The following is a 27,696-nucleotide window of genomic DNA, read 5'->3' as shown; positions in this document are numbered from 1 at the left end:
AAAAAAAAAGAGCTTGTTGGGAAGCTGCCCCTGGCTTTGGAGTGGGATACTTGAATACCTCAGTACCGCATCAGCCATTTCCAGACTGGGCGACCTTGGAGAAGGACTGAAATACACACCCCATGCCTCAGTTTCCTCATCTGTAAAATGCGGATGGAATCCACCTCGCTGGGTTACTATGGGGATTACATGACCTGACCCACTGCAGGTACTCAATAAATGTTGGCAAATTAAAAATAAAATTGAGGACAATCGCCAGCAGTCCAACTTAAACCCTAAACTGTGAGCTTGGCTGCTGTGAGTCCACCCAGAGAAGGTGTACTCCCCGGGGCTCCTGACCCCCAGCTGCTGAGCCTACTGGACGCCAGGCTGGAACGAGTTCCTCCCGATTAACAGCCCCCCTGGAGGCTTCTCACACCCACCCAGCTGAGCCCTGCCCTGTTGGACCCATCCACATCTACGAGCACTACCATATCTTTGACTATCCGGTAGGTTTTAAAGACTTCACAACTCATTTTTTTCTCATTTAAAACTTTTATTGAAGTGTATCACTCATACATAAACAATAAGTGTATAGTAAAAGTTGTGAACCTACAAAACAAACATACACAGGGCTCCCACACCTCACCCCACCACCAAAACCTTCCATCGTTGTGAAACATTTTTAACAAATGATAAAAGAGCATCCTCACAACTCATTTTTTCTACGTACGATAGTCCCGCCAAAACAAAGCAGTAAAAGAGCCAAGTAACCTAGATAATCAAGAAAAGAATGCTTTTGTTAGGATCATTCCTGTATTACCAAATACTGAGAAATCAGCTATCTTAGGACTAAAGACTTGAAAAGGAAGGACAATTCCCCACGTCACTGCTCTGTGATGAGAAAAAACCATTTATAGTCTAAAGGAGGGGTTCTTAACCAGGGGTCTGTGAGCTTGAATTTAAATTCGAAAAACATTATTCTTGTGGGGACATGTTGGTACAGGTGTGATATGTTTATCAAATAATACACAGTACAGTGTGGACTCAGTAAGGGGTCCGTGGTTTTCACCTAACTGGCAAAGGGGTTCATGGAAGGAAAAAAGTTAAGAACCCCTGGTCTAAAGGACGAGTCTGGGTCTTTCTCAAAATTGTCACTGAGTTTAGACTCCTGTGTAATACAAGGGTGTGTGGCTCACGCGGTCAATTACTGGTTCTAATCACTTTTAAGAATGCACCATGTTTGGCCCAAAATAAATTATTTTGGATAAAAGCGTTATAAATGGCACACTAAGTTATCAGTCGCTGTGGAGGTTTTTTCCTTGTTTCTTTTTCCTCTCTCTAGTTAACAAATGCCTTATATCACCTTTAGAGTGCAAGGAAGACCCCGGGGGAGCGAATCCCTATCAAAAAGGCTGTCTTTTGTCACCACCTACTGGTCCTTCTCTATTATTGCAATTCACTGAGGTGATGACATTTACACACCGTGCTCTCACACGTTGTTTTTTTTTTTTTTAAAGATTTTCTCACACGTTTTTAAGTCTTAAAACATTTTTATAGAATCCTCAAGAACTTTTGTAGACAATAGATTTCATTCTATTACAATATCTCTGCCATTTAATTGAGAAAACAAGGAATTCGATAACAACCATAAACCACCCTTTTGGTACATGTTGGATCCTCACACCAAATGAAGATTTCAACCCCAAGAAACTGAAGGAAACCCCTAAGGGGGAAAAAAAGAAAGAAGCACCTGTTATTCAGTGGCTAGAAAAAAATGAACTCAAATTTTTTTGTAGTTGCTTTTTCTAATTAAAAAAAAAAACAAAAACAGTTGTTTGAACATTTAGGTATCTTGTCAATAATAAATCCAACTCTGAAACCTCTATTAGCTTCCCATCATCAAATAATTATTCCGTTTCTCTAGTCCTTTCTCATTTTTGCAGTGAATTTTGCTTTTTCACTTGGGATTTTCTTTTGAGTTCTTCCTTTTTTTTACATATTCATAATGCTTAGTTTCTAGAATCTTTATTGATAAAGCATGTGGATTTTTAACTATAGTTTGCTATCATACAGTTCATATTTGGAAATTTCCCTGTGTTCCGCTGAACCCATTCACCATTGAATAAATCATTCTAGAACAGATACTATTTATATGGCAGAGTGATCTGACTGATTTTCACATTTCAGTAGTACTGCAAAGAAAATGAAATGTGAGTAAATAAATACTCTCCTAGGTTACTTTCCTGACTACAGAAAAACAGGCAGGAAAAAAAAAACTTTTTTAAATAGAGAATAAGTGTTCTGTTTTGTTATCTTTGTCAGTACCACAAATAATCATTTTCACTTAAAACAGAAGAAATAGGAGGGAGATTGGCACCTAACTAAATAAATCTATCTCCATCCTGTTCTACTGCAAAAGAGCTACAAGCCAACCCAAGCAATAACAAAAAGCTGAAGGCCTACTTGTGTGTGGTATTACCAAAATTTTTCATGCTTGTTATTTTTGTTTTGTTTAGTGTTGTTAGGAGGCACCAGGGATTGAACCCGGGACCGCATGCATGGGAAGGAGGCGCTCAACCACTGAGCGACACCTGCTCCGCCATGCTATTTAGATATGACACAATCTCATGCAATGAAATAAAATAGAAATTACTTTTCATTGTATGAATTCCCATTTCACTATAGTCTTTCATCTTATTCTTGTCAAAGGGAGCAATGTTTTAAAGTAAGTACTTCAAGGATTTGAAACAAAACTCCCTTCAAAAATGCCTCTTTTTGTTACCAGGATAACAAGAAAAGAGCTTGTTTTGCAGTGTTCCTGTGACCCACACAAGTCCTATGACCCTAGTAGACAGTCCCTAAAGAGAGACACAAGCTCAGCTACAAAATCAACGGGCAGACTCAGGAGGGACAGGCAGGGAGCTTTTGTGGCCACTCCAGGTCGAATTACCATAACTAACAGGAAATAAGAATATAGCAGAGCCCAGGGCCAGGGAGACCAGCTCTCCCAAAGCAAAGTTTGCTGCAACAAAAAACAATGAATGGTGAATATGCAAGGAGAGGATGGATGTCAACAAAATCTTACCAGAAAGAAAGTAATCTATGATATACAGGTGAGGCAGGTGAGCAGAGAAACTCCATCAAATCTACCTGGGCAGGCAGGCTCCTGGTAAACACACACTCCTGGCAATCAGGAAACAAAATTACTGTGAACTGTATCAGGTTGTATGAGTAGCAGCCGCGGTTGCAAGTCAATAAACAGCAGGGTAAGAAGCAGCAGCCACTCCTTCCAGCTCCAGAAACTACAAAGGGTCGTGGATTGTCGCAAATTTACTTGTCTTTACCGTCATCCCTACACAATGTGGACAGTAGAGTTACATTTCAATAAGGCTCCAAAGATACTGTGCACATCAATGTGCATAATACAAAATGTGGTGTCAGAAAAAAATAAAAGAAAAAAACCGTGACATCACGACCAATCAGTGCAATTGAAAACATGGATCAAATAATTAGAACAATAAAAAGTACACAGCCCCATGCAGGCAGGTTCTGCTTGGGCTATTGATTCAGACTTGGGAACAGGCTTAGCAGAGGAGAGCTATAAATAAACAATGTTTCTTGGGACAAGTATTTGCTATGAATCTTTATTTATATGATTGTTTTCTGGAGAGCACATTCATTTTCAAAGCTAATTCCAAGACAGGTAGCATGAGGCACATACAGAGGAAATACTTTTTTCAGGGTATTAGTAAGATCTGTGCATACAGGGCTAAAGAAAAACAAGAATATTAAGCAAAACCAAAATTTCGGGCACATGAAGGTATGCACATATTGCCTTCACATTTAATTTCCTGTCACATGATTACATAGATGATATATCCAGGTACATCTAGCCACATCAAGCAGTATAATTCCTCAGAGAGCCTCTGTGATACTGAGAGATGTGCTATCTTCAGCTAAAGCATTTTCTTGAGTTTGGTTTGTGGGTTGGTGGTTGAACTGTTGCTTCACGGCTTGTGTTTTCTAAAAAAGAGAGAATATATTTATGGAGAAGACCTTTAAAGAGAGACAGAGAATGTTTACCACAATCCTTATAATCTAACATCCAATAAAGGAAAGTATTTGACTTTTATTCTATAAACCACTACTCATTTGTTTCCAAGTGCAAGGACAGAAAAGCACATTCTTCTCATGGAAAACTGGGCTGTGTTTATATTCTTTCTCTGTACTAACCCATATCAACACCATAAAGAATTCAACATCCCCAATTAAAGTTTCCCTACTGCATTTCCAAAGAGAAGAGAGACTTTGCAGTCTTAGTATTGGAACAAGCCTTTCTTGGCTGTGCCATTTCTTTCACAAGCAACAATTCCCTATAATTATCATATTAAATGCCCATAATTTTTAAAGAGTTTTACAAGCAGAAATGAAGAAGCAATTAAACAATACTTACGAGTCTTGTAATATTTTGATAGATAGATAGATAGGTAGGTAGGTAGATAGATAGATAGATAGATAGATAGATAGATAGATAGATAGATAGATAGATAGATAGATAGATAGATACTGGGCTTAATTTCCCACCCTTTTTCATTCAGATAGAATTTCTTAAAATAAAATTGCCAATTTTCTTTCTTTTCTGTTTTCAAACACAGGTCTCAACCCATTCCTTAGAAATGGAATCGTCACCAAAATGACAAATCCGGGGGCCTTGAAGTAGAGGTCAGTGTCCACAGCATTCAAGAAACCACCTGGGTCAGCTGAGAAGGAGGTGAGGACGGACAACTAACACACCAAGGAACCAAGAGAGTCTACAGCTGTGGGCACGAGAGTCCCATCCACCAGCCGTGTGGGATCGAAGCCCCCTCTCATTGAGAGGTGGAGCGGGCATCACCACCCAAGGGTCCTCAGGATGAAGGAATAACATATGGATAGAGTAGACTTGCTGGTATTCTACTATAGAACTATTGTGACTCTAGCAATGGAAGAAATTATATCATTGATGTGGAGACAGTGGCCACAGGAGGGAGAGGGAAAAGAAGGTGTGATATGAGGACATTTTCGGGACTTGGAGTTGTCCTGAATGATGTTGCAGGGACAGATAAGGACATTATTATCCTGCCATAACTTATTGAATGGACTGGGAGAGAGCATAAACTACAATGTAAACTATAATCCATGCGTGTAGCAGGGCTCCAAAATGTACTCATCATTGCAATGAATGTATCACACTAATGAAAGAAGTTGTTGCTGTGGGAAAAGTAGGGGGTGTGGGGAGTGGGGCATATGGGAACCTCATGTAATTTTAATGTAACATTTGTGTGATCTATGTTATCTTGTAAAAATAAATAAAAAATACATTAAAAAAAAACTGGGAAAACAAGATGGCCTATATTTCAGTTTGTAATTTTTTTTTAATTAAGGATAAAACTTACCACCCAATGATAACCATGTTGACTACTCTTACCAGCCCCAAGATTTCCTAAAATGCTAATAAACTTTCTTTTTAGAGAAAATGAGAGAAAAGAGATTCACACTATTAAAATTGGCTCTTGGTACGTGGAGCAATGCTATCAGCCAATATTTACAAAGCACCAGAGATAGTTAGGTTCTGTTTTTTTCCCTTTCTAATAGAGTCCTTCTGTCTACCCATCAACTAATCAGTCACCAAGTTTTTTTTTTTTAAAGATTTATTTATTTATTTATTTCCCCCTCCTACCCCGGTTGTCTTTCTCTGTGTCTATTTTCTGTGCCTTCTTTGTCCGCTTCTGTTGTTGTCAGCAGCACAGGAATCTGTGTTTCTTTTTTTTGTTGAGTCATCTTGTGTCAGCTCTCCGTGTGTGCGGCACCATTCCTGGGCAGGCTGCACTTTCTTTCACGCTGGGTGGCTCTCCTTAAGGGGCGCACTCCTTGCGCCTGGGGCTCCCCTACGCGGGGGACACCCCTGTGTGGCAGGGCACTCCTTGCGCGCATCAGCACTGCGCATGGGCCAGCAGCACACAGGTCAAGGAGGCCCGGGATTTGAACCGCAGACCTCCCATGTGGTAGACGGATGCCCTAACCACTGGGCCAAGTCCGCCGCCCAGTCACCAAGTTTTACTGCAGCCCTTTAAAGACCAGCTGTGTCCTGAGATGTTAATCCCCCGTTATTACCATCTTCCCTAGTTCCCCTAACATCAACAGCTCAAAAGTCTGCCTTAAAGTTTTCAGTAGGGGATTAATATGAACCAGAAGAATACTAAAAAAAAAAAAAAAAAAGCAAAATAATAAAAAATAAAAGTGGAGCGGTTATAGCTCAGTGGTTGAACACCTGCTTTGCACATTCAAGGTCCCAGGTTCAATCCCCAGCACCTCCTTAAAAATAAATAAAAATAAAAACAAAAAGCACCAGAGTGAGAATATATACATCACTGCCCTAGAGAATCTAGTGCTGACTCAAATTTGGTAGCAAGGTCAAATAATATTAATAATACAATGTTTACACAATGTCTGATAATACCAGATATTAAACAGCACTTAATGATCATTAGATATTTTCACATATACCATCTTATCAGTGTGACCCAAAATATTTGAGCATCCCCTGATATCCCCAGTTTCCGCTACCATTAGTTACTATCATTTTCTTATCAATGCATTTGCATGGCACTTACAAAACTGTTAAGAACCAACTAGCTATTTTTTATTGCCAGTAAAAGTTTAGAATTATAGCAAAAGCTTATTTGCCAAAAGAACCTAAAGCAACTTCACCATCTTCCATGGTGTTTCTATATGAGTGTCCTGGTTAATATTTAATAAATGAAAATGTAGTATCAAATCCTTATGACTAAAATTCCTTCTTTCATCAATCAATAGCCATCATCATGAGTTTGTAAGGCTATAAGTTGTTGCCATTGTTATGAACATTAATTGTCCTACCAGTCAACAGAGGTTTTGTATGAAATAGAAAGCTAATAAAAGCACTTCTTAAATAAAAGTTAAATAGAGGAAGAGGAGGAAATAACTACAAAACTCTTCCTCACCTCTAAATAGGCCCTCTGCTAGAAATCCAATCAGCCATAGCATTCTGTGCCTAAATGCCCAAGAAATGGATCCAGTGGATTTTATACACCTGAGGTTCTAGAAAGGATTGATAAACATCTCAGGGTATGCAAACATCTCAGGGTATGCAAACCAAGACAGATAAGTTGGAATTGGGGTTGGAATTTATTTTTCTCCTATCAGCAAGTGAAATGTAATATAGATAGTAAACTATAATAGTTTTCATCTCTGTAAATATGTGGCTACCTGGAAAACTTGAAGAAATGAAGCATGAAGAGGTCTAAGAATCTTCTCCTTCCTCTTCTCCAGGTTCTTCTTCTTTTTCAGCTTCCTCTTCCTCTCCTCCCTCTTCCTCTGCTTCCCCTTCTGCTCCTTCCTCAGTACTTTCATCCACCTTATTTTAACAAAAATTACATTATGATTAAGGATGTGGGTCAAAAGATACAGTGAGAAAACAGTGTAATAGCTCAGACCAGAGTTGAGGGCCTCCCACGCTCCATACCCAACACACATACACCCACATACATGCACACACACACACACGCGAACACGCAAAAACATCATCTTTCTACACAGACTCCAGATCAGTACGATAATTCTAATGGGCTTCATGATTTCTCTTAAGCATATAGTTTTACTCATACTAATGGACTAGTCTCATGAAATTATTTTGTATAATTCAGAAGGCAGTTAAAAGAATAAAATACAAAAAGAACCTCAGGAGATGGAATTCTGTCAGAAAGGATGAAGCTTTTAAATGTATGAGCTGTTTAAATTTTGTTACAACAAGCTAATTTCTTCAAGCCAAAGCTATCAGCAACCCATGTATGTGAACCGACATTGTTTCTAATTTATAGTAAGTTTGTCTTATTTTTATATGTAAAATCAGATTTTCAAAAGCAGAATTTTGCCTAGCAAGAGAGAAACAAAAGAATAATTATTGGAAAGTTATAACTTATTGATCACGAAAAATGACAGTGTAGAATAAGCTAGAAATAAGTTTTAGGTCCAAGAATAAGGAATCATTTCACAAATTAACATTAAAAAGAATACAGCCGATCTATATTTACTGTCCCTCCAAAAAATGTATTAATAGATATATTACATGAGAAAAGTAGGTTACAAAAAAGTATTAACCAAAGGTTTGGGAAATGTATATACATGGGGGGAAGGGAGGCGTAGCTAGTAGCTATCTCTAGGTAATGGGGTGACAGGCTACTTTTATTTTCTTCTTTTATATTTATTTTCTAAATTTTCCATAAAAGATCATGAATTATTTTTTCATTTCAAAAATCAACAGAAGTTTCTCATTGACATCTGGGACCTTTTTAAATGTTGATCAGCCTCAACCACCAGAAAATACATGTGTCTGTGGTCAATTAGTCCCCCTACCCAGAAATTCTCAATCTTAATTCATTTCTCTAATTAGCATTTTAAATGATTAATCCAAAAAGTTCAAAACGATATTCTTAAAACTGTTGCTTACAGACCAGGAGGCAGCATAAGATGCTCCAGGTTGCCACTTCCCCACAAAGAGCAAAATCTGGTAGAACCACCTTCCTCCAAACTCCGGAACAGTTCAAGGGTTGCAGTAACTGGGCAAGTGCCAAATCAAGAAAATGCAGCTTTAAAATGGTAGGAGAGCATCGTGGCACCCTGGCTGGCCCCTTCCATGCCCCTCCCCGGTGCAATGAGGAGCCAGCCTCCACTTCCACTGTGGGTCACTGGCGGGAGCAGAGTACCTCCATATGCACAATGGGGTGCCTGTATGTCAGTGCCAAGCTATCAGGTGGCAGCAAGAAAGACTGAGCCAGGACATCGGACTCGGACTCACCCTCCCAAGCTGCAGGCAGAAGGAGCTTGCTGACAGATAAAGCAATGTGAAAAACAAGTCAAAGTGGCCTGGGGTAAGGATTATCTGCATTAAGTCATACAGTAGAACACCCCAAGGAAGAGAAAGTCTATTTCATAGAAAGTAGAGTGAACATTTGAATTGCTATAAATGGGGGGAATTACTAAGGTCACAAGCAAGCACAAGCCCAGGACAAGACCCAGGCTCAGAAAAGACAGCTCCTGTACTTCACATTTGCTTTGGGCAGATCTTCTTGATGGGATGGCTAAACTCTGAAGGAGAGCACCAGCCAACAGAGGGTCCATTTGCAAAGACTGTGAATGGTGGGGTATTTTTTTGTGCTGGTTTATTTGTTTTTATTAGCTTCCAGCCCTTAAGGAAGTCTCTGTCATATCACTAGTTAGGTAGAAACTAAAGGAACATACAGCTCTGGGATTAACTGTATGTTAAACACTTCAAAATATTAAAATGTATAGCATAGCACAAAAGATTACCAAAGAAATAGGAAATGATGACCCATCCAAAGAAATAAGAGAAAAAAAATCCAGAAATAATAAAGGAAGAAGACCATACATTGAACAAACTGGGCAAAGAGTTTATTTTTTAAAAAATCCTCAGTATGCTCTAGGAGATAAAGGAAAACTCAGAGAAAGATCTAAAGGATATCAGAAAAACAACAGAATTGCAATAAAGAGATAGAAAGTGTTATAAGGAACCAAATAGAAATACTGGAGCTGAAGACCACAGTAACTGAAGTGAAATTTTCTTTAGAGGGTTTCAACATTACATTAGAGCTGACAGAAGAAAGAATCAGTGAACTTTACAGCCAAGACCAATTGAAATGATTCTGGCTGAGATGCAGAAAGGAAAAAGGTTTTAAAAAGTGAAGAGAGCCAAAAACACCTGTGGGACACCATCAAGAGTACCAAAACACACATTATGGGAGTCACAGAAGGATAAGAAAGAGAGAAAGGGGCAGAAGGTATATTTTTAAAATAATAATAGTAGAAAACTTCCTGAATTTAATGAAAGACATGAATATTCACATTCAAGGAGCCCAAAGAAACTCTAACAGGATAAACTGGAAGAGAACTACAGTAGATACAGAGTATTCAAACTGTCAAATGCCAAGGACAAGGAAAGAGTTCCAAAAACTGCAAGAGATAATTAAACATGTTAAGTACAAAGGAGTCCTAATACAATTAAGTGCCAAGTTCTCAATCTGAAACCATGGAGGCAAGAAGGCCATAGGGCAGAATATGCAAAGTGCTGAAAGAAAACAATTGCCAGACAAAAATTTGATTATTTTTCAAGAATGAGGAAGAGATTAAGACATTCCCAGATAAACAAAAGCTGAAGGAGTTTGTCATCATTTGACCTGCCCTACAAGCAATGTTAATGGAGTTCTTCTGATTCAAAGGAAAGGACCAAGACAGTGGATTGAAGTGGCAAATGGAATAAAGACTTCCAGTAGAGGTAACTGTATTAGTCAGGCTTCTCTAGGGAAAAAGAAGTGACAGGATATATCTGTAAATATTTTAAGATTTTATGTAATTGTCTACACAGCTGTGGGGATGCACAAATCCAAATTCCAAAGGGTAGACTGCAAGCCAGGAACTCTGATGATAGTCCTTGATGAATCCCCCCCAGGAGAAACTGGCTGGTTGATGTAGAGATGGAAATTCTCTCTTCTGACTGCTGAAATCATCATTTCTTTTAAGGTCTTCAACTGACTGGATGAAACGTCTTTCATTGCTGAAGCAAACTCCTCATTTGATTACAGAGATAATCAGCCATAAATGCAATCAATTTACTGATCATATAAGTCCATAAAAAGTCCTCACATAATAGTTAGGCCAGTAGTTGCTTGACCAAACAACTGGGCACTGTTATCTAACCAGCACAGTAACCATATGTGTAAATATAAATGCCAACACTATTGTATTGTATTATGGGGTATGTAACTCCATTTTTCACTTCTTACTAGTTATAAGATGCAAATTCATAAAAAGTAATAATAACAATGGTTTGGGACATATAATGTATAAGATATAATTTATTATAACAAGTACAACAAAAAGGTGGGGGTACAGAAATGTATAGGAACAGTTAATTTGTGTGGTATTGAAGGTAAGTTACTATCAAATAAAATGTGATTGTTAGTGATCTAGGATTTTTAATTTAAGCCCCATGGTAACCACAAAGCAAACATAAGAAAAATATATACAGAAGGAAATGAGAAGGGACTCATAATGGTATATTACAAAAAATCAAATAAATATAAAAGAGGGCATTGACAAGAATTGAGGGTAAGAAAAGGTATAAGACTGTTAAAAAACATATAGCAAAGTGGTAGAAGAAAGTTGTGGCGGTTTGAGATTATTTATGAATCCCAAAAAGAGAAAGATTATATTTGTAAACTAATTGATTCCTCTGGGTGTGTTACCCTTTGTTTTATTAAATTCAGTTGAGGGGACTTTGATTAGATTACCTCTTAAGATTGCTTTGAGGGCTTTTTTATTCAACCACATCAGTAAGGGGCGACTCAGGTTGAGTCTACACCCCCTTGGTGGGTCTGATATAAATGGACACTCACATAGATAGACAGACCATAAGAGAGAGCTGTCATTTTTTTTTCCTACCATGTGACAGAAAGGAGAAAGCTCAAACAGCTGAAGCCCCAGGGAATAATTTTACCTGATGATGTACAGCTGACCTTGGGAAGCCAAGACTGATATAGAAAACCCTGAGAGACAGGCCCTATACCAGCCTACAGCTGAAATTGGGAAGAAGTGGAACAGGTGAGACTGGGAGAAGAAGCCCAAGCAGGGGAGGCTAAAACCTCACAGAGATTGCCTGCCATCTTTCTTCAACAAATGGCAGTTGACTTTGGTGAGAAAGTACCTCTTATGGTACCTTGAGTTGGACTTTCCACAGCCTTGGGACTGTAAGCTTTTACCCCAAATAAATACCCTTTATGAAAGCTAACAGATTTCTGGTATTTTGCATTGGCACTTCTTTGGCAGACCAGCACTTGCTTGGCCAAACAAGTGGGCACTGTTACCTAACCATCACAGTAACCATATAGGTAAATATAAATGCCAAAACTACTGCACTGTATTTTGGGGTATGTAACTCCATTTTTCACTTATTACAAGTTCTAACATGCAAGTTCATAAAAAGTAATGATAAATTGATGGTTTGGGACCTATAACATATAAAGATATAGCTTATAACAAGAACAAGTAAAAGGTGGGGATACAGAATTGTATAGGAACAGTTAATTTGTATGGTATTAAATTCAGCATGTAAATGCATTGCCTTCCCCCCCAGCATGGGACATGACTCCTGGGGATGAGCCTCCCTGGCACCAAGGGATTACTACCAAGTACGAGCTGATGATGTGGCTGGAGAACAACCATGAATAAAAGGGTCAACTCAGACCAGCAGAATATCTCAGCCTACATGTAATATCAGGAGTTAAAAATGCTTTTTGACCTTGAATAAAAGGGGGAAATGGAAAGGACAAATGAGTCCATATGGCTATGAGTCTCCAAAAAAGAGCCAGGAGGTCATCAGAGGGGTCACCCTTATGCACACCTCAGCAGAGTCCCAGAGACAGCTAAAGTAGATACAACCCCAGGTACTGGTTCTTCTGAGGGCTACAGAGACCCACAGGTTATATGATCATGGCAGATGGACTTCAGTACCATGTCAGTTGGCCCTACTTTGAAGTCTGTGTTCCTGATTGTTTGGAGTTGGACTCAGATGTGATCTTTGTTCACAAGCCTCTCCTGTCACTTTTACCAGATCTGTGGTTGGCGCTGGGGTTTAGTGTATACTTGGGGGACCTGAATCTCTGGACTGTCCGTGTGACAGTCAGGCCCTGAGCCTCAACAGACTTGCAACTCCTACCCTCTGGTTTATTGGACTTACCCCAGCCAGCTAACAGGGAGGTGAGGAAGGTCAACCACCATATCAGGGAGCCAAGAGTGCCTGCAACTGCAAACAGGAGAATTGCATCCATCATCCAAGTGGAACCTAATCACCCTCCCGATACAGAGGTGGAGCAGACATAACCATCCCAGGGTCCACAGAATGGAGGAATAGAGTATGGATTAGAGTGGACTTACTGATATTCTAGTCTGGAACTATTGTGATTAGTAATGGAAGTAAATGTAGCATTGAGATGGAGAAAGTGACCATATTAGCTGCTGAGGGTGGGGAGTGGGAAGAAGAGATGTGATGTGGGGGCATTTTCAGGACTTGGAGTTGTCCTGGGTGGTACTACAGGGACAGTTGCTGGACATTTTCTGTCCTGTCATGGCCCACTGGGTGGACTGGGGGAGAGTGTAAACAATAATGAGGACCATTAACCATGTGGTGCAGCAGTGCTCAGAGATGTATTCATCAAGTGCAATGAATGTCCCATGATGATGGAGGAGGTTGTTGTTATGGGAGGAGTTGGGTGAGGGGGGTGGGGTGTATATGGGGACCTCATATTTTTTAATGTAACAGTAAATAAATAAATAAATAATTTTTTTAAAAAATTTGTATGGTACTGAAGTTAACTTAGTATCAAATAAAATATGATTGTTATTGATTTAGGATGATTAATTTAAGCCCCATGGTAACCACAAAGTAAATGTAAGAAAAATATATATAGAAGGAAAGGAGAAGGGACTCAAAATTATATACTACAAAAAATCAAATAAATATAAAATTATGCATTAAGGGAAGAATTGAGGGTAAGAAAAGGTATAAGACTTAAAAAGAACATACGGCAAAATGGTAGAAGAAAGTCATGAATTATCAGCAGTTAATTTAAATGTAAATATATTAAGTTCTCCAGTCAAAAGGCAGAGATTGGAAGAATGATTTTTTTTTTAAAAGCATGACTCCACTATAATATTTATAAGAGAGTCAGTCGCCTTAAATTCAAAGATACAAGTATGTTGAAAGTGAAAGGATGGAAAAAATATACCATAATAATAGTAGCCAAAAGAAAGTTGAGGTAGCTATACTAAGATCAAATAAAACAGACTTGTTCAAAAACTTATGAGGGGCAAAGTGGGTCACAATATATTAATAAAGGGGTTGTGGTAGTTTGAGGCTTTTATGGACCCAAGAAAAAATCATGTCCTTTGAGCTAATCCATTCCTGTGGGTGTGAACCTATTATAGGTAGGACATTTGATTAGATTACTTCAGTAGGGCATAATCCAGAGTGGCTCTTAATCCTTTTACTGGAGTCCTTTATAAATGGAATAAATATGGAAACAGAGACACAGAGAGGAAGCCCCAGAAGCTGTGAGAAAGAGCCCCAGAAGCCAGAAGATGAAAGTAACAAAACCCAGAGAAGAAAGGAGAGACCAGCACTACCACCATATACCTCTTGCTATGTGATTTGCCATATGACAGAGGATTCCAGGATCACCAACAGCTGGTCTTTGGGGAGAAAGCATCACTTGATAATGCCTTGATTTGGACACTTTCATGGCCACAGAACTGTAAGCTTGCAAAATAATAAATCACCATTGTAAACACATTTCTGGTAAATTGCCTTTTGCAGCTTAGCAAGATAAAATGGGGGTCAATTCAATAAGAAGACATAACAATTATAAATATATATGCATCAAATGGCAGAGACCCAAACTATATGAACTAATTATTGACAGATATGAAGAGAGAAATGGATAGTTCTACATTAATAGAAGACTTCAAGACTCCACTTTTAATAATGGATAGAAATAAGTAAAAGCAAGCAGAAAGAAGGAAATAAAGATCAGACTAGAGATAAATGAAATAGAGAATTTAAAAAAAAAAAAAACAATAGAGGAAACCAACAAAACCAAGAGTTGGTTCTTTGAAAAGATCTATAAAGTCAACAAACATTTAGCTACACTGATAAAAAGAGAGAAAGAACACAAATAACTAAAATCAGAATTGAAAGGGAGGACATTACTGCCCAACCCACTGAAATAAAAAGGATCATAAGAGGATACATGAACAATTATATGCCAACAAATTAGATAATATAGGTGAGACAGACAAGTTTGTAGAAACACATAAACTACCTACACTGGCAAGAAGAAATAGAAGATCTCAACAGACCAAAACAAGTAAGGGGATTGAATCAGTATTCAAAAACTTCCAAAAAAAAGAAAAGCTCTGGATCATATGGATTCACTGGTGAATTCTACCAAAACATTCCAAGAAGAAACAAAACCAGTCTTGCTCAAACTCTTCCAAAAAAAAAAATAATTAATAGTAAGGAACACTACCTAACTCATTCACATCACCCTAACACCAAAGTCAGATAAAGATACTACAAGGAAAGAAAATTACAGACCAATTTCTCTTATGAATATAGACATAAAAATTCTCAAAAAACTACTAGCAAATTGAATCCAACAGCACATTAAAAGAATTATACACCATGATCAAGTGGGATTTATCCCAGGTATACAAGGGTGGTTCAACATAAGAAAATCAATTAATGTAATACAACACTTAAACAAAACAAGGGTGAAAAACCAATTTTCTCAATTGATGCAGAAAAGGCATTTGACAAGATACAACATCCTTTCTTGATAAAAAAAAAAAAACACTTCAAAAAGAAGGGACTAGAAGGAAAGTTCCTCAACATGAAAAAGGGCATATATGTAAAATCCACAGCTAACATCATACTCAATAGTGAAAGACTAAAAGTTTTACCTCTAAGATCTGGAACAAAACAAGGATGCCCACTCTCACCACTGTATTTTTGTTTGTTTTTTTCTTCTTTATTTTCTTTTAAATATTACATTAAAAAAATATGAGGTCCCCATATACCCCCACCCCACCCGCCCCATCCCTCCCACATCAACAACCTCTTCCATCATCGTGGCACATCCACTGCACCTGGCGAATACATTCTGGAACACCACTGCACCACATGAACAATGATCTACATTGTAGTCCACACTCTCCCCCAGTCCACCCAGTGGGCCATGACAGGACATACACGTCCAGCATCCATCCCTGCAGCACCACCCAGGACAACTCCAAATCCTGAAAATGCCTCCATACTATATCTCTTCTTCCATCTCCCTACCATCAGCAGCCATCGTGGCCACCCTCTCCACATCACTACTACAATTTCTTCCCTTACTAATCACAATAGTTCCCCAGCAGAACACCAGTAAATCCACTCTAATCCATACTCTATTCCTCCATCCTGGAGATCCTGGGATGGTTATGTCCAGTCCCCCTCTACATCAAGAGGGAGCTTAGATTCCAAGTGGATGATGGATGCAATTCACATTGTGCTGGAGGTTCTGGCTAGAGCAGTTAAGCAAAGACAGAAATAAAAGGCATTTAAACTGGAAAGGAAGAAGTAAAACTTTCACTATTCACAAATGCCATGATCCTATATCTAAAAAGTCTTGAAAAATCTACATCAGAGTTATTAGAGTTAATAAATGGATTCAGCAAAATGGCAAGACAGAATACCAACTCCCAAAAATCAGTAGTGTTTCTACACACCAGTAATGAGCAATTTGAGGAGGAAATCAAGAAAAAAGTCTATTTACAACAGCAACTAAAAGAATCAAATATCTCTGAATAAATGTAACAAGGGATATAAAGGACTTGTACATGGAAAACTATAAAACTTTGCTAAAAGAAGTAAAAGAAGATCTAAATAAATGGAAAGAACTTCAATGCTCATGGATTGGAGGACTAAATATTATTAAGCTCCCAATTCTACCCAAAGTGATTTACAGATTCAATGCAATCTCAATCAAAATTCCAACAGCCTACTTTGCAGAAATAGAAAAGCCAATCATCACATCTGTATATAAAGGTAAGGAGCCCTGAATAGCCAAAAACATCTTGAAAAAGAACGAAGTTGAAGGACTCATACTTCCTGACTTTAAAACTTACTACAAAGTTACAGTGGCCAAAACAGCATGGTACTGGGACAAGGATAACATATAGACCAAGGGAATCAAATTAAGAGTTCAGAAATAAAGCTTCACGTCTATGGTCAATTGATTTTTTACAAGGCTGCCAAGACCGCTCAAGTGGAAAAGAATAGTCTTTTAAACAAATGGTGTTGGGAGAACTGGATATCCGTATGTAAAATAATGAAGGAGGACCCCTGCCTCAGACATATACAAAAAGTCAAAATGGACCTAAGACCTAAATATAAGAACCAGAACTATAAAACTCTTAGAAGAAAATATAGGGAAGCATCCTCAGTATCTTGTGTTAGGCAATCATTTCTCAGCCTTACACCTAAAGTATGAGCAACAAAAGAAAAAATAGATAAATGGGAATTCACCAAAATTTAAAAATTTTGTGCATCAAAGAACTTCATCATGAAAGTAAAGACAATCTCTTCAGAATGGGGGGAAATATTTGGAAGCCCCATGATCAATAAGGGTTTAAACCCAGAATATATTTAAAAATTCTACAAGAATAAAGACAAATAACTTAAAAATGGACAAAATAGTTGAATAGACATTTCTCCAAAGAAGATACAAATGGTCAAAAATCACATAAAAGATGCTCAACATGATTAGCCATTAGGGAAACGTAAACTAAAACCAGAATAAGATACCATTTCACATCCACTTGAATGGCTACTATTTTAAAAACAGAAGATAAGAGTTGAAGAAGATGTGGAGAAAGAGTGACACTCATTCATGGCTGGTGAGAATGAAAATGGTACAGATGCTGTGAAAAATAGTTTGGTGTTCCTCCGAAAATTAAGCATAGAATAATCGTATGACTCAGCAATTCCACTTCTAGGTATATACCCAAAAGAATTGAAAGCAGGGACTCCAATAGAATATATTTGCAAATGATGTTTGTAGCACAGTTATTCACAACTGCCAAAAAGTGAAAGCAACCCAAGTGTCCACCAACCAATAATGGATAAACAAAATGAGGTATATCCACACAATGGACTACTATTCAGCTATGAAAAGGAATGAAGTTTGAATACATGTGAGAATTTGGATGAACCTTGAAGACATCGTGTTGAGTGAAATAATCTAGACACAAAGGACAAATATTGTATGATCTCACTGACATGAAATAATTAGAATAAACAAATTCATTAAGTCAGAAACAGGTTACCAAGGACCAGGGTAAGGGTAGGGAATGGGGAGTTAATGCTTAATTGGTACAGAGTTTCTGTTTCGAGTGATGGAAAATATTCAGTAATGGATGATGATAATAGATGATGTCTTTGATTTGAATACTTTCATGGCCATAGAAACGTAATTAACAATTGTGAATATAATTAACAGTACTAAATTATATATTTGAAAGTGGTTAAAAGGGGAAATCTTAGGTTGTATATATGTTACTATAATAAAAATTAAAAACAGCAACAATATAGGGCTGTACAACACATGAACCTTATTGTAAGCCATGGACTATATTGAATAGTTATAATAATATTCTTCCACCAACTATAATAAAAGTACCACACTAATGCAAGGTGTTAATAACGTGGGGAGGAGTACCTGGGAACTTTGTGTTTTTGCATAATTTTTCTGTAAACCTGCAACCGCTCTAATTTAAAAAAAAAAAAAAAAAGTGTATTAAAACACACACAGTGGCAGGTCCACATCAGAGTTTCTGATTCAGTAGGTTAGGATGGAATTCGAAACTACATTTCTAGAGATTCCCAAGTAAAGCTCATGCTTCTGGTCCAGGGACCAGCTGCTCTGATCTACCTTCTTTCTCTTAAATCAGTCTGACTGATTTCCTGAGCGTGGTGTGCGTTCACAGCTAGTAGTTTCAGCATCGCCACTCACCAAAGGCTTCACTCATGGCAATCGGTTAGGTTTGTTTCTGCAGGCTTGTAGGCAAGTTACAGTCTTATTGGAATTACATCATTTAAATAAATGGAAATCAGTGACACATGACCATGGAAAGAACATCGTGGTTTTCTTCCCATGTAAAGTTAGTGGAATGCTTTGGAAAGACTCAATAAATGTATGTCACCTTTAACAAATTAGGTGCCAAAAAAATGTGTGGGGCAGGAGGGTTCCTAAACTTAATATATTATACAACTGGAATGCTTAGCAAATGTCATTTCTGTTCTATTTTAAAGGAACCAAAACTGGAATTTCCAAATGAGTACATGTATGTTAGAAAGACAACAGGTAATTCTAATCACTGGGTGCTTGTTTAAAGGAAATGGCTTAATCCTACATCAAAAATGTTGGCAGTAAATATACCTTTATATATTTCAAGTTACAGTAAATGTTTAAATTAAGGCCTCTATGTTTTTATAATTTACCACTTTGAATTCTGCAACTGAGAATGTGTATTATTACATAAGCTTAGCCTCTTATAAATAAGTCTGTCCACCAGCCAGATAATAGTTTAAATTTTATTACAGAAAGTAAATTTTGTTCCTTTTTTTTTTTAAGATTTTTTTTTATTTCTCTCCCCCTCCCCCCCCCAGTTGTCTGCTCTCTGTGTTCATTCGCTGTGTGTTCTTCTGTGTCTTCTTCTATCCTTATCAGCGGCACCAGGAATCTGTTTCTCTTTGTTGCGTCATCTGGTTGTGTCAGCTGTCTGTGTGGGCGGCGCCATTCCTGGGCAGGCTGCACTTTCTTTCGTGCTGGGCGGCTCTCCTTATGGGGCGCACTCCTTGCGCATGGGGCTCACCTACACGGGGGACACCCCTACATGGCAGGGGACTCCTTTTAAGCATCAGCACTGCACATGGGCCAGCTCCACACGGGTCAAAAGTCATCCTTAAAGTTTTTAAATTGTTTTCTTTCAATGTTTTTACTTTTACTTTAAATCTTATGTGCTCAAAACTCCTAATTTTTAAAGACTTCCTTCATTTTTTTTATTGTTCCTAACCTTTGATTTTTGTAAAATGTTATTCTTATAATTTAATTCTTATTCCTCTTCATTTTAAGATCTATTTCTTCCTTAAATTCTTAATCCTATTGAATTTATGTTTCTTTTACATTCTTAATTTTAATTCTCCAGTTTATATTATTTTTTGGTTTTTGTCAGGGCTTTTTCTCATACGGCTGTAGCAGACCCAGCAAGGAAGGAGACTATGCCTGAATCAGGGCACTGGAGATTCTTGTCCTTGTGTAATCCATCAGCATCTTCCATCCTGGCTCCCTAAGACAAAGGCTCTCAACCTCAGCTCTATCAGACACCTGGGATTCTTACTCACTGGGTGAGGAAGGGAGGCAGCAGGTGCTGCCAATGCACACCAGCAGATAAGAACCCCTCTTCTAACATAACTGCGAATGTGGGGGAGGGTAAAATTCTTCCCAAATCAGTACTGTTCTCCCTGGAGAGAGTTCCACTGGGGTTTCCTAATGCCACATGTCTTTCGCACCCTAGCGAATCCGCATGCCAAACCTCCACAGTGTCTAAGATTCAGCACTAAGCACTGGGTTGCCTCTGTGCTAGTTGACAGCACCAAGGAAGAAGGAGCAAGAAGGAATCACCACCTAATGGCCGGCCCAGTCTGACATCAGTGAGGAACAGTTGAAGAGCCTTTCCCCAAAGAAGGCTCAGGAAAGCCCAGCGCCAAGCCCCACTGCTCTATCCAACTCCTTTTCACTAATTCATCTCCCATTTATTTTTTTTCCCTTTCTTTAATGCTGATTAAAGGGAGATTTCCCAAGTATGTGAGTTCCATCAGCTCCCTTATTTCCTGAAGAACAAGGACAAGATAGCCTATGCTGCAATTCTCTCACCCACAAGATGCTTTTATTAAGCTGATGGAGCACAACTGTTAAATATGCTACTCAAGGGAAGCGAACTTGGCCCAATGGATAGGGCGTCCGCCTACCACATGGGAGGTCCGTGGTTCAAACCCCGGGCCTCCTTGACCTGTGTGGAGCTGGCCCATGCACGGTGCTGATGTGCGCAAGAAGTGCCCTGCCACACAGGGGTGTTCCCCGCACAAGGAGTGCGTCCCGTAAGGAGAGCCGCCCAGCATAAAAGAAAGTGCAGCCTGCCCAAAAATGGCACCGCACACACAGAGAGCTGCCACAACAAGATGATGCAACAAAAAGAAACACAGATTCCCGGTGCTGCTGATAAGGATGGAAGCGGTCACAGAAGAGCACACAGTGAATGGACACAGAGAGCAGACAACTGGGGGAGAGGGAGAGAAATAAAAACTTTTAAAAAGAATATGCTACTCTAATTCTTCAGTCGATGTCACTCCCTCTTATTCCTTAAGTTCACAAACAGAAGTTAAAGGAAAATATAAATTCCATTAAGTTTTAATTGAATCTAAAAATTAAGCAAACTACAATAAAAGTTCATCAAAATGAAAGATGCATTAATTTATCCATCAACTGTATTAATGGCAGAGATATGATAACTGAGGGATCCTCACTTATTTCATGAATTATATTTCCAGTGCTTGGAATATTATAAGATTAAAGACGTTTTTCCATCATTCCTATTGCTAAGAAAATATAACCAACTTATAATACTGCTTAATAATATGAATAATTCTATCTCTATTTCTGAGCATACTAAAGATCTATAGAGCTATCTCATAAAATTCAGACCATATGTGCAAGCAATTTTAAAAGTTGAGCAAAATATGTCCTTTGTGTCTTTACGTCTTTTTAAGTATCTTTTTACTTTAGCTTTGAATCAATTAATAAAAGTGGATCAAAATTTTTTTCTTCTAAAAAGTTTTGGTAATACAGCAGTGATGGTAGCTCTGCGGTGTAAATGTAATTAATGCTGCTGAATTGTACGCTTAAAATGACTAAAATAGCAAATTTCATGATATACATATGTTGCCACAATAAATTTTTTTAAAAAAACTTTTCCTCTATCAGAAAAAAATGTGAACATTTATGAATATGCAGTATTTAAATGCTGATTTCTAGTGCAAAAAAGAAACGTGCAAGGTAAGAGTGGTATGGTCACCTCAGGCTCAAACAGATCTCCACTGCTCAAGCTGCCAATCCACTGGAATTTCAACTCCCCCCTCCCAGATCAAAGTAATATGACCAAGCACGTCTCCCAGAAATGTGTGTTCTTTCAACTCTAAGAAGGAGATAAAAGCTCTGTACCATTCTTGTCCAAAATGGTCCTACGATAAACCTCTCTGGGGCCAAAGTGCTACAATTGCTTTAAGTACAGAAAAGTGGTCCTAGAGAGCAGCCTCTGAGATTTCCTAATGCCTTACAACTCTGGCAGTGAGCCTGTGGGATCATGGCATTGAAAATAATCTTGTAATCATAAAGATCATCTCATTCGGTCCCTTCTTTGGGCAAATGAAGACAGAGAATTAAGTCATTTGACAAAGATCACAGGACAAGTGAGCAACGCGACTGAGACTCAGACTCCGAGGTCTTGTGACTCCTAATTCATTGTCCTTCCTACATCCCAGGCTCCCTCTCAAGATGACAACAGAAAAGGCAAAGTCACAAAAGGCAAGTTGTAGAACACCTGCCACAGTTGTACACTCCCTGGTTCAACCTTACATTCTTGGCCAGTTCTAGAACAATACCCTTGGATTTCCAAGATTAAACTAAAAAATACAGAACCAGAAGCCAGACAGAGCCGTCCAAGGCTGAACCAGTCCAAGAGGTTTTCCCAGTGCTCAATCTCCTGCAGCTTTTCCACATTGACCACATCTTCCAGGAAACCACTTAAAAAATGCTCTTTTCAAGGAAGACTTTCCTAACCCATAAGGCTGAACTAGGGGGTCCCTCTTTTTTGTTTCCGTAATCACCATGAACTTATCCATCTCCTGACAAGTCTGTGTGCTTGAAGGAATGTCCCAAGACACCTTCGTTTAGATCCCCAGATGCAGCCAGAGACTAAACCAATAAATCTGCATTAAGTGCCTGGATAAACAAATGCATGGAGTCTGCTGTTAACTCTCAGATCACCAAGAACTTTAATTTTCTTCTTATCCACATGGCACCTGTGCTGGTTTGGAGTTGTATTTACCCCAGGAAAAAACATGTTTTTAAATTTAATTCATTCCTGACGGTGTAAACCCATTTTATAAGTAGGACCTTTTGAAGAGGCTACTTCAGTCTTAATCCTCTTACTGGAGTCCTTTATAAATGGAATGAAAACAAAGAGAGAGAAAGCCATGGAAGCAAGAAGCTGAAATCAGTGAAACCCAGAAGAGAAGGGAGAGACCTGGAAACACCACCATATCCCTTGGCACATGGCGGACGAACAAGGTTATCCAGCAGTCAGTCTTTGGGGGAAAAGCTTTGCCTTAATGATGCCTTGATTTGGACATTTTCTTCATCTCAAACTGCAAGTTAATAAATTCCCATTATTTAAGCCAAACCTATTTCATAGTAACTCCTTTCAGCAGCCTAGGATTTTGGTACCAAGAGAACGGGGTCCTGCTATTGCAAATACCAAAAATGTGGAAATGGCTTTGTTATTGGGTAATGAGTTGAGGCAGGAAGAATTGTGAGGTGCTTGATAAAAAAGGCCTAGATTTCTTAGAGACTGTTGGTAGAAATATGGATGCTATAGCAGTTTGATATGGTTATGAATTCCAAAATAGATAATAGATTATGTTTATAATCTGATCTGTACCTGGGCATGATTAAGTTATGATTAGGGCTTTGATTGGGCCACATCATTAGGGATAAAAGGCATGGCAAAGGACAGAGCTGAGGGTTTTTGATGTTGGAGTTTGATGCTGAAGCCTTAAGCTGGAGCCCCAGGGAGAGTGACAGAGCCATTCTCCTGATAGTTTACAGCTGATCTTGTGGAGAGAGGCAAAGCCTAGAAAGCCTCATAGTCTACAGCTGACCATGTGGAGAAAACAGAGGCGCTGAGCCCTCGCAGACGTCCGCAGCCATCTTGCTCTAAATAGACTTTGGTGAGGAAAGTAACTTATGCTTTATGGCCGGGTATCTGTAAGCTCCTACCCCAAATAAACACCCTTTATAAAAACCAACCAATTTCTGGTATTTTGCATCAGCACCCCTTTGGCTGACTACTACAGATGCTAAAGGTACTTCTGATGAGGCCTTAGAAATGGTGACTGTTTCATTGGAAATTGGAAGAAAGGTAGTCCTTGTTGTAAAGTGGTAGAGAACATTGCAAAATTGTGTTCTGATATCAGATGGAAAGCAAAATCTGAGCGCAATAAGCTTAGTTATTTGGTTGAGGAGATTCCCAAGCTAAATGTGGAAAGTTCAGCCTCGTTTCTCCTTGCAACTTAACAGTAAAATGCAAGAGGAAAGAGATAAGCTGAGAACTGAACTCCTGGGTGCAAAGAAACCAGAAACTGATGGTTTGGAAAATTCTGAGCTGTCAGAAAGTGGGACCTCAGAGAATACTACTCCAGGTAAGGGTTTCATTGAACATGGATCCACTCGGCCATTTCAGGGCAAGTCAGGATTGAAGATGCAGTTACGCAGAAAGGATCTGTGGAAAATCCCACTGTCCGCTTGTTTGGACCCCTGTGGACTACATGCAAACCTGACAAGTTTTTGTGAGCTCTGTATGAGTGGAACCACTGCCAGCCTGGGCTAAAAGGGACAAATTGAAGGAAAAATATCACTTCAAAGGCAGAACCGTGAAAACCGAGGTCTAGACAGGAGACATCTTCTTAGGCCCAGAGAAGGGTGAGTATGTGCCAGAGCTGGGAGAACCCCACTGTTCAGGGAGAGTGCGACCACCTCGTTGTCTCAGATGCTTGAGGGATTGCAGAGAACCTGGCCACCACCCCGATGCTTGAAGAGGGTGAGCCTTCACCCCACTGTTCGGGGAGAGCACGGCCACTACCCGAGCACATGGAAGGATTGGTACTGCCGCCTCATCAGACTCAGAGGACAAAACATCATTCCACTGATGACTCCTAGCCCTTGAAGTCTAATGGAGTTTGCCCTGCAAGTTTTCAGAATTGTTTGGGACCATGACCCCTGTTTTCCTTCCAGTTTTTCCCTATGGGAATGAAAACATTTATCCTATACCTGTTCCTCCTTTATATATTGGAAGCAGATAACTTGTTCTAAGTTTCACATTTCCACAGATGTACAGGAATTGTGCCCCAGGACAGACCACACCCACACCAACATGTCCCCGAGGAATTTTTTTTTTTTTAATTCAAGGTCATGGACCACTTGTTTAGAACCCCTGGCCTACAGAAAAACCCAAAGGGGTTCAGAGAGGCCAGCGGCTGGAATCAGCAGAGCAGCCTGAAGTGAAGAGATGAGGCCTAGGGAGAGAGGACCTACATGCCTGATTGCCCCAGTTGAATGCAGGGAGCAAGGAAGTCTGGAGGAAACACAGAGGCCGGCCGCCACTTTGCCTTGCCACATGGCAGGAGTCCAGCTCTGCCAGCAGCTGACCTTGGGTGAGCCAGAATCTCTGATAATGCCTTGATTTGAACATTTTCACAGCCTCAGAACTTTAAAATCTGACCTTAATTAATTCCCATTATAAAAGCCAACCTATTTCTGGCATATGGCATTGGCAGCCTAAAGAAAACTAAAACACTTTCCAATTTGGATGCCTTTTGTTTCTTTCTCTTACCTAAGTGCTTTGGCTAGAACTTCCAGTATAATTTTGATAAGAGTGGTGACAGTGGGCATCCTTTTTATTCCTGGTTTTAGAGCAGGGGTTCTTAACAAAGGGTCTCTGAGCTTGAATTGAAATTCAAAAAAATGTTATTCTTATGGGGACATGTTGGTAAGGGTGTGATATGTATTTATGAAATAATGTAAGTACAGACTTAGTAAGGGGTCTGCGGTTTTCACCTGACTGGTAAAGAGGTCTGTGGAACACAAAAGGTTAAGAACCCCTGTTTTAGAGGTAAAACTTTAAGTCCTTTACCAATGTGTATGATTTTTTTTTTTAAAGGTTTATTTTTATTTATTTAATTTCCCTCCTCTCCCCCGATTGTCTGTTTTCTGTGTCTTTTTGCTGCGTCTTGTTTCTTGTTTCTTTGTCCGCTTCTGTTGTCGTCAGCGGCACGGGAAGTGTGGGCGGCGCCATTCCTGGGCAGGCTGCTCCCTCCTTCGCGCTGGGCGGCTCTCCTTACGGGTGTACTCCTTGCGCATGGGGCTCCCCTACGCGGGGGACACCCCTGTGTGGCACGGCACTCCTTGTGCGCATCAGCACTGCGCATGGCCAGCTCCACACGGGTCAAGGAGGCCCGGGGCTTGAACAGCGGGCCTCCCATGTGGTAGACGGACGCCCTAACCACTGGGCCAAAGTCCGTTTCCCCCAATGTGTATGATTTTAACTGTGGGTTTAGCAGGTTGAAAAAGGTTCCTTCTATTTCTAGTTTTTTAAGTGTTTTTATCAAGGAGTGCTGGATTTTATCAAATCCCTTTTTTGCATCAATTAAGATGGTCTTGTGGTTTTTTCCTTTTTTCTGTTAATGTGGTGTATTACATAAATTGATTTTCTTATGTTGAACCACCCTTGCATACCTGACATAAGTCCCACCTGATCGTAATTCTTTTGATGTGCTGTTGGATTTGGTTTGCTAGTATTTTGTTGAGGAGTTTTACATCTATATTCATAAGGGATAATAGCCTGTTTTTTTTTTTCTTGTGGTATCTTTATCAGGCTTTGATATAAGGGTGATGGTGGCCTCGCAGAATGAGTTAGGGAGTGTTCTGTCCTCTTCAGTTTTTTGGAAGACTTTAAGCAGTATAGGTGTTGATTATTCTTAGAATGTTGGGTAAAATTCATTGTGAAACCATCTGGTCCTGGGCTTTTCTTTGTAGGGAGGTTTTGGATTACTGATTCAATCTCTTTACTAGTTATTGGTTTGTTAAGATATTCTATTTCTTTTTGAGTCAGTTTATGTAGTTTTTGTGTTCCAAGGAATTCGTCCATTTCATCTAAGTATTGTATTAGTCAGTGTTCTTTTGGGAAATAAAATCAAATGGAGATATATAGTATGAGATTTTATAAGAGTCTCTCATGTGACTATGGGGATGCACAAGTCCAAGTTCCGCAGGGAGGCTGCAAACCAGGGGCTCTGATGAAAGTCCAGTGAAGGTCCTTGACAAGTTTCCGGGAGATGATGGCTGTCCAAAGACGAGCTGGGAAATTCTCTCTGAATGCTGAAATCACTTCCCCTTTTAAGATATTAGACTTATTGGATAAAGTGTCACTCATTGCTGACAGCAATCTCCCTGGTCAATGTAGATGTAATCAGCCATCTATGCAGTAAAGTCCACAACTGTCCTTGTATTACAATTAGCCCAGTGCTTGCTTGACCAAACAACTGGGCACAATTACCTGGCCAAGTTGACATATTAGCCTAACCATCACAGTTATCCAATTTGTTGGCATATAGTTGTTCATGGTATCCTTGTATTAGCCAAAGGGTGCTGATGCAAAATACCAGAAATCTGTTGGCTTTTATAAAGGGTATCTATTTTGGGTAAAAACTTACAGTTACAAGGCCCTAAAGAGTCCAACTCAAAGTTGCTTTCTTATCCAAGTCAGTTGCCACATGTTGAAGCAAGATGGTCGCTGGTCTCTGGGAGGGTTCAGTCCTCCCCGCTGGCTGGAGCTTCCTATCTCTCGGCTGCAGTCTTCCTCTCTCTCCTAGCATCGGGCTCATTTCCTTCCGGGCTTTTTACATCAGTCTCAGCTCTTCTGTTTTCTTCACAAGGTCAGCTGCAAACCATAATATCAGGTGAATGCCTCCTCAGTCCCAGGAGCCCCAGGATCAAAAATGACAGCACTCTCTCTCTTCCCATGGGTCTTCTTGAGTGAGTATCTGTGTTATATTGACCTACCAAGGGGACAGGGACTCAACTGGAGTCACGCCTTACTGGTGTGGTTGAATCAAAACCCTGATCTTAA

At 39.4% G+C, this 27,696-nt stretch overlaps 1 protein-coding gene across 1 annotated transcript in view; it reads right to left on the bottom strand.

Moving 5' to 3' along the window:
* Nucleotides 1-514: 514 nt before the first annotated feature.
* Nucleotides 515-27,696, bottom strand: part of SH3BGR (SH3 domain binding glutamate rich protein) — a 94,999-nt gene continuing 67,817 nt past the window's right edge. The window contains exons 6-7 of the mRNA XM_004446610.5: nucleotides 7,270-7,417; nucleotides 515-4,005 (exon numbers count right to left, since the gene is read on the bottom strand). Coding sequence (XP_004446667.3) covers nucleotides 7,304-7,417 — 114 coding nt within the window. The 3' untranslated portion in view covers nucleotides 515-4,005; nucleotides 7,270-7,303. The remainder of the gene's footprint in view (nucleotides 4,006-7,269; nucleotides 7,418-27,696) is intronic.

Source organism: Dasypus novemcinctus, chromosome 4 (genome assembly GCF_030445035.2).
Source record: "Dasypus novemcinctus isolate mDasNov1 chromosome 4, mDasNov1.1.hap2, whole genome shotgun sequence".
In the NCBI taxonomy this organism is placed as follows: domain Eukaryota; kingdom Metazoa; phylum Chordata; class Mammalia; order Cingulata; family Dasypodidae; genus Dasypus; species Dasypus novemcinctus.
The sequence above is the reverse complement of the archived record's forward strand: the minus strand, read 5'-3'. Positions and strand labels throughout refer to the sequence as shown.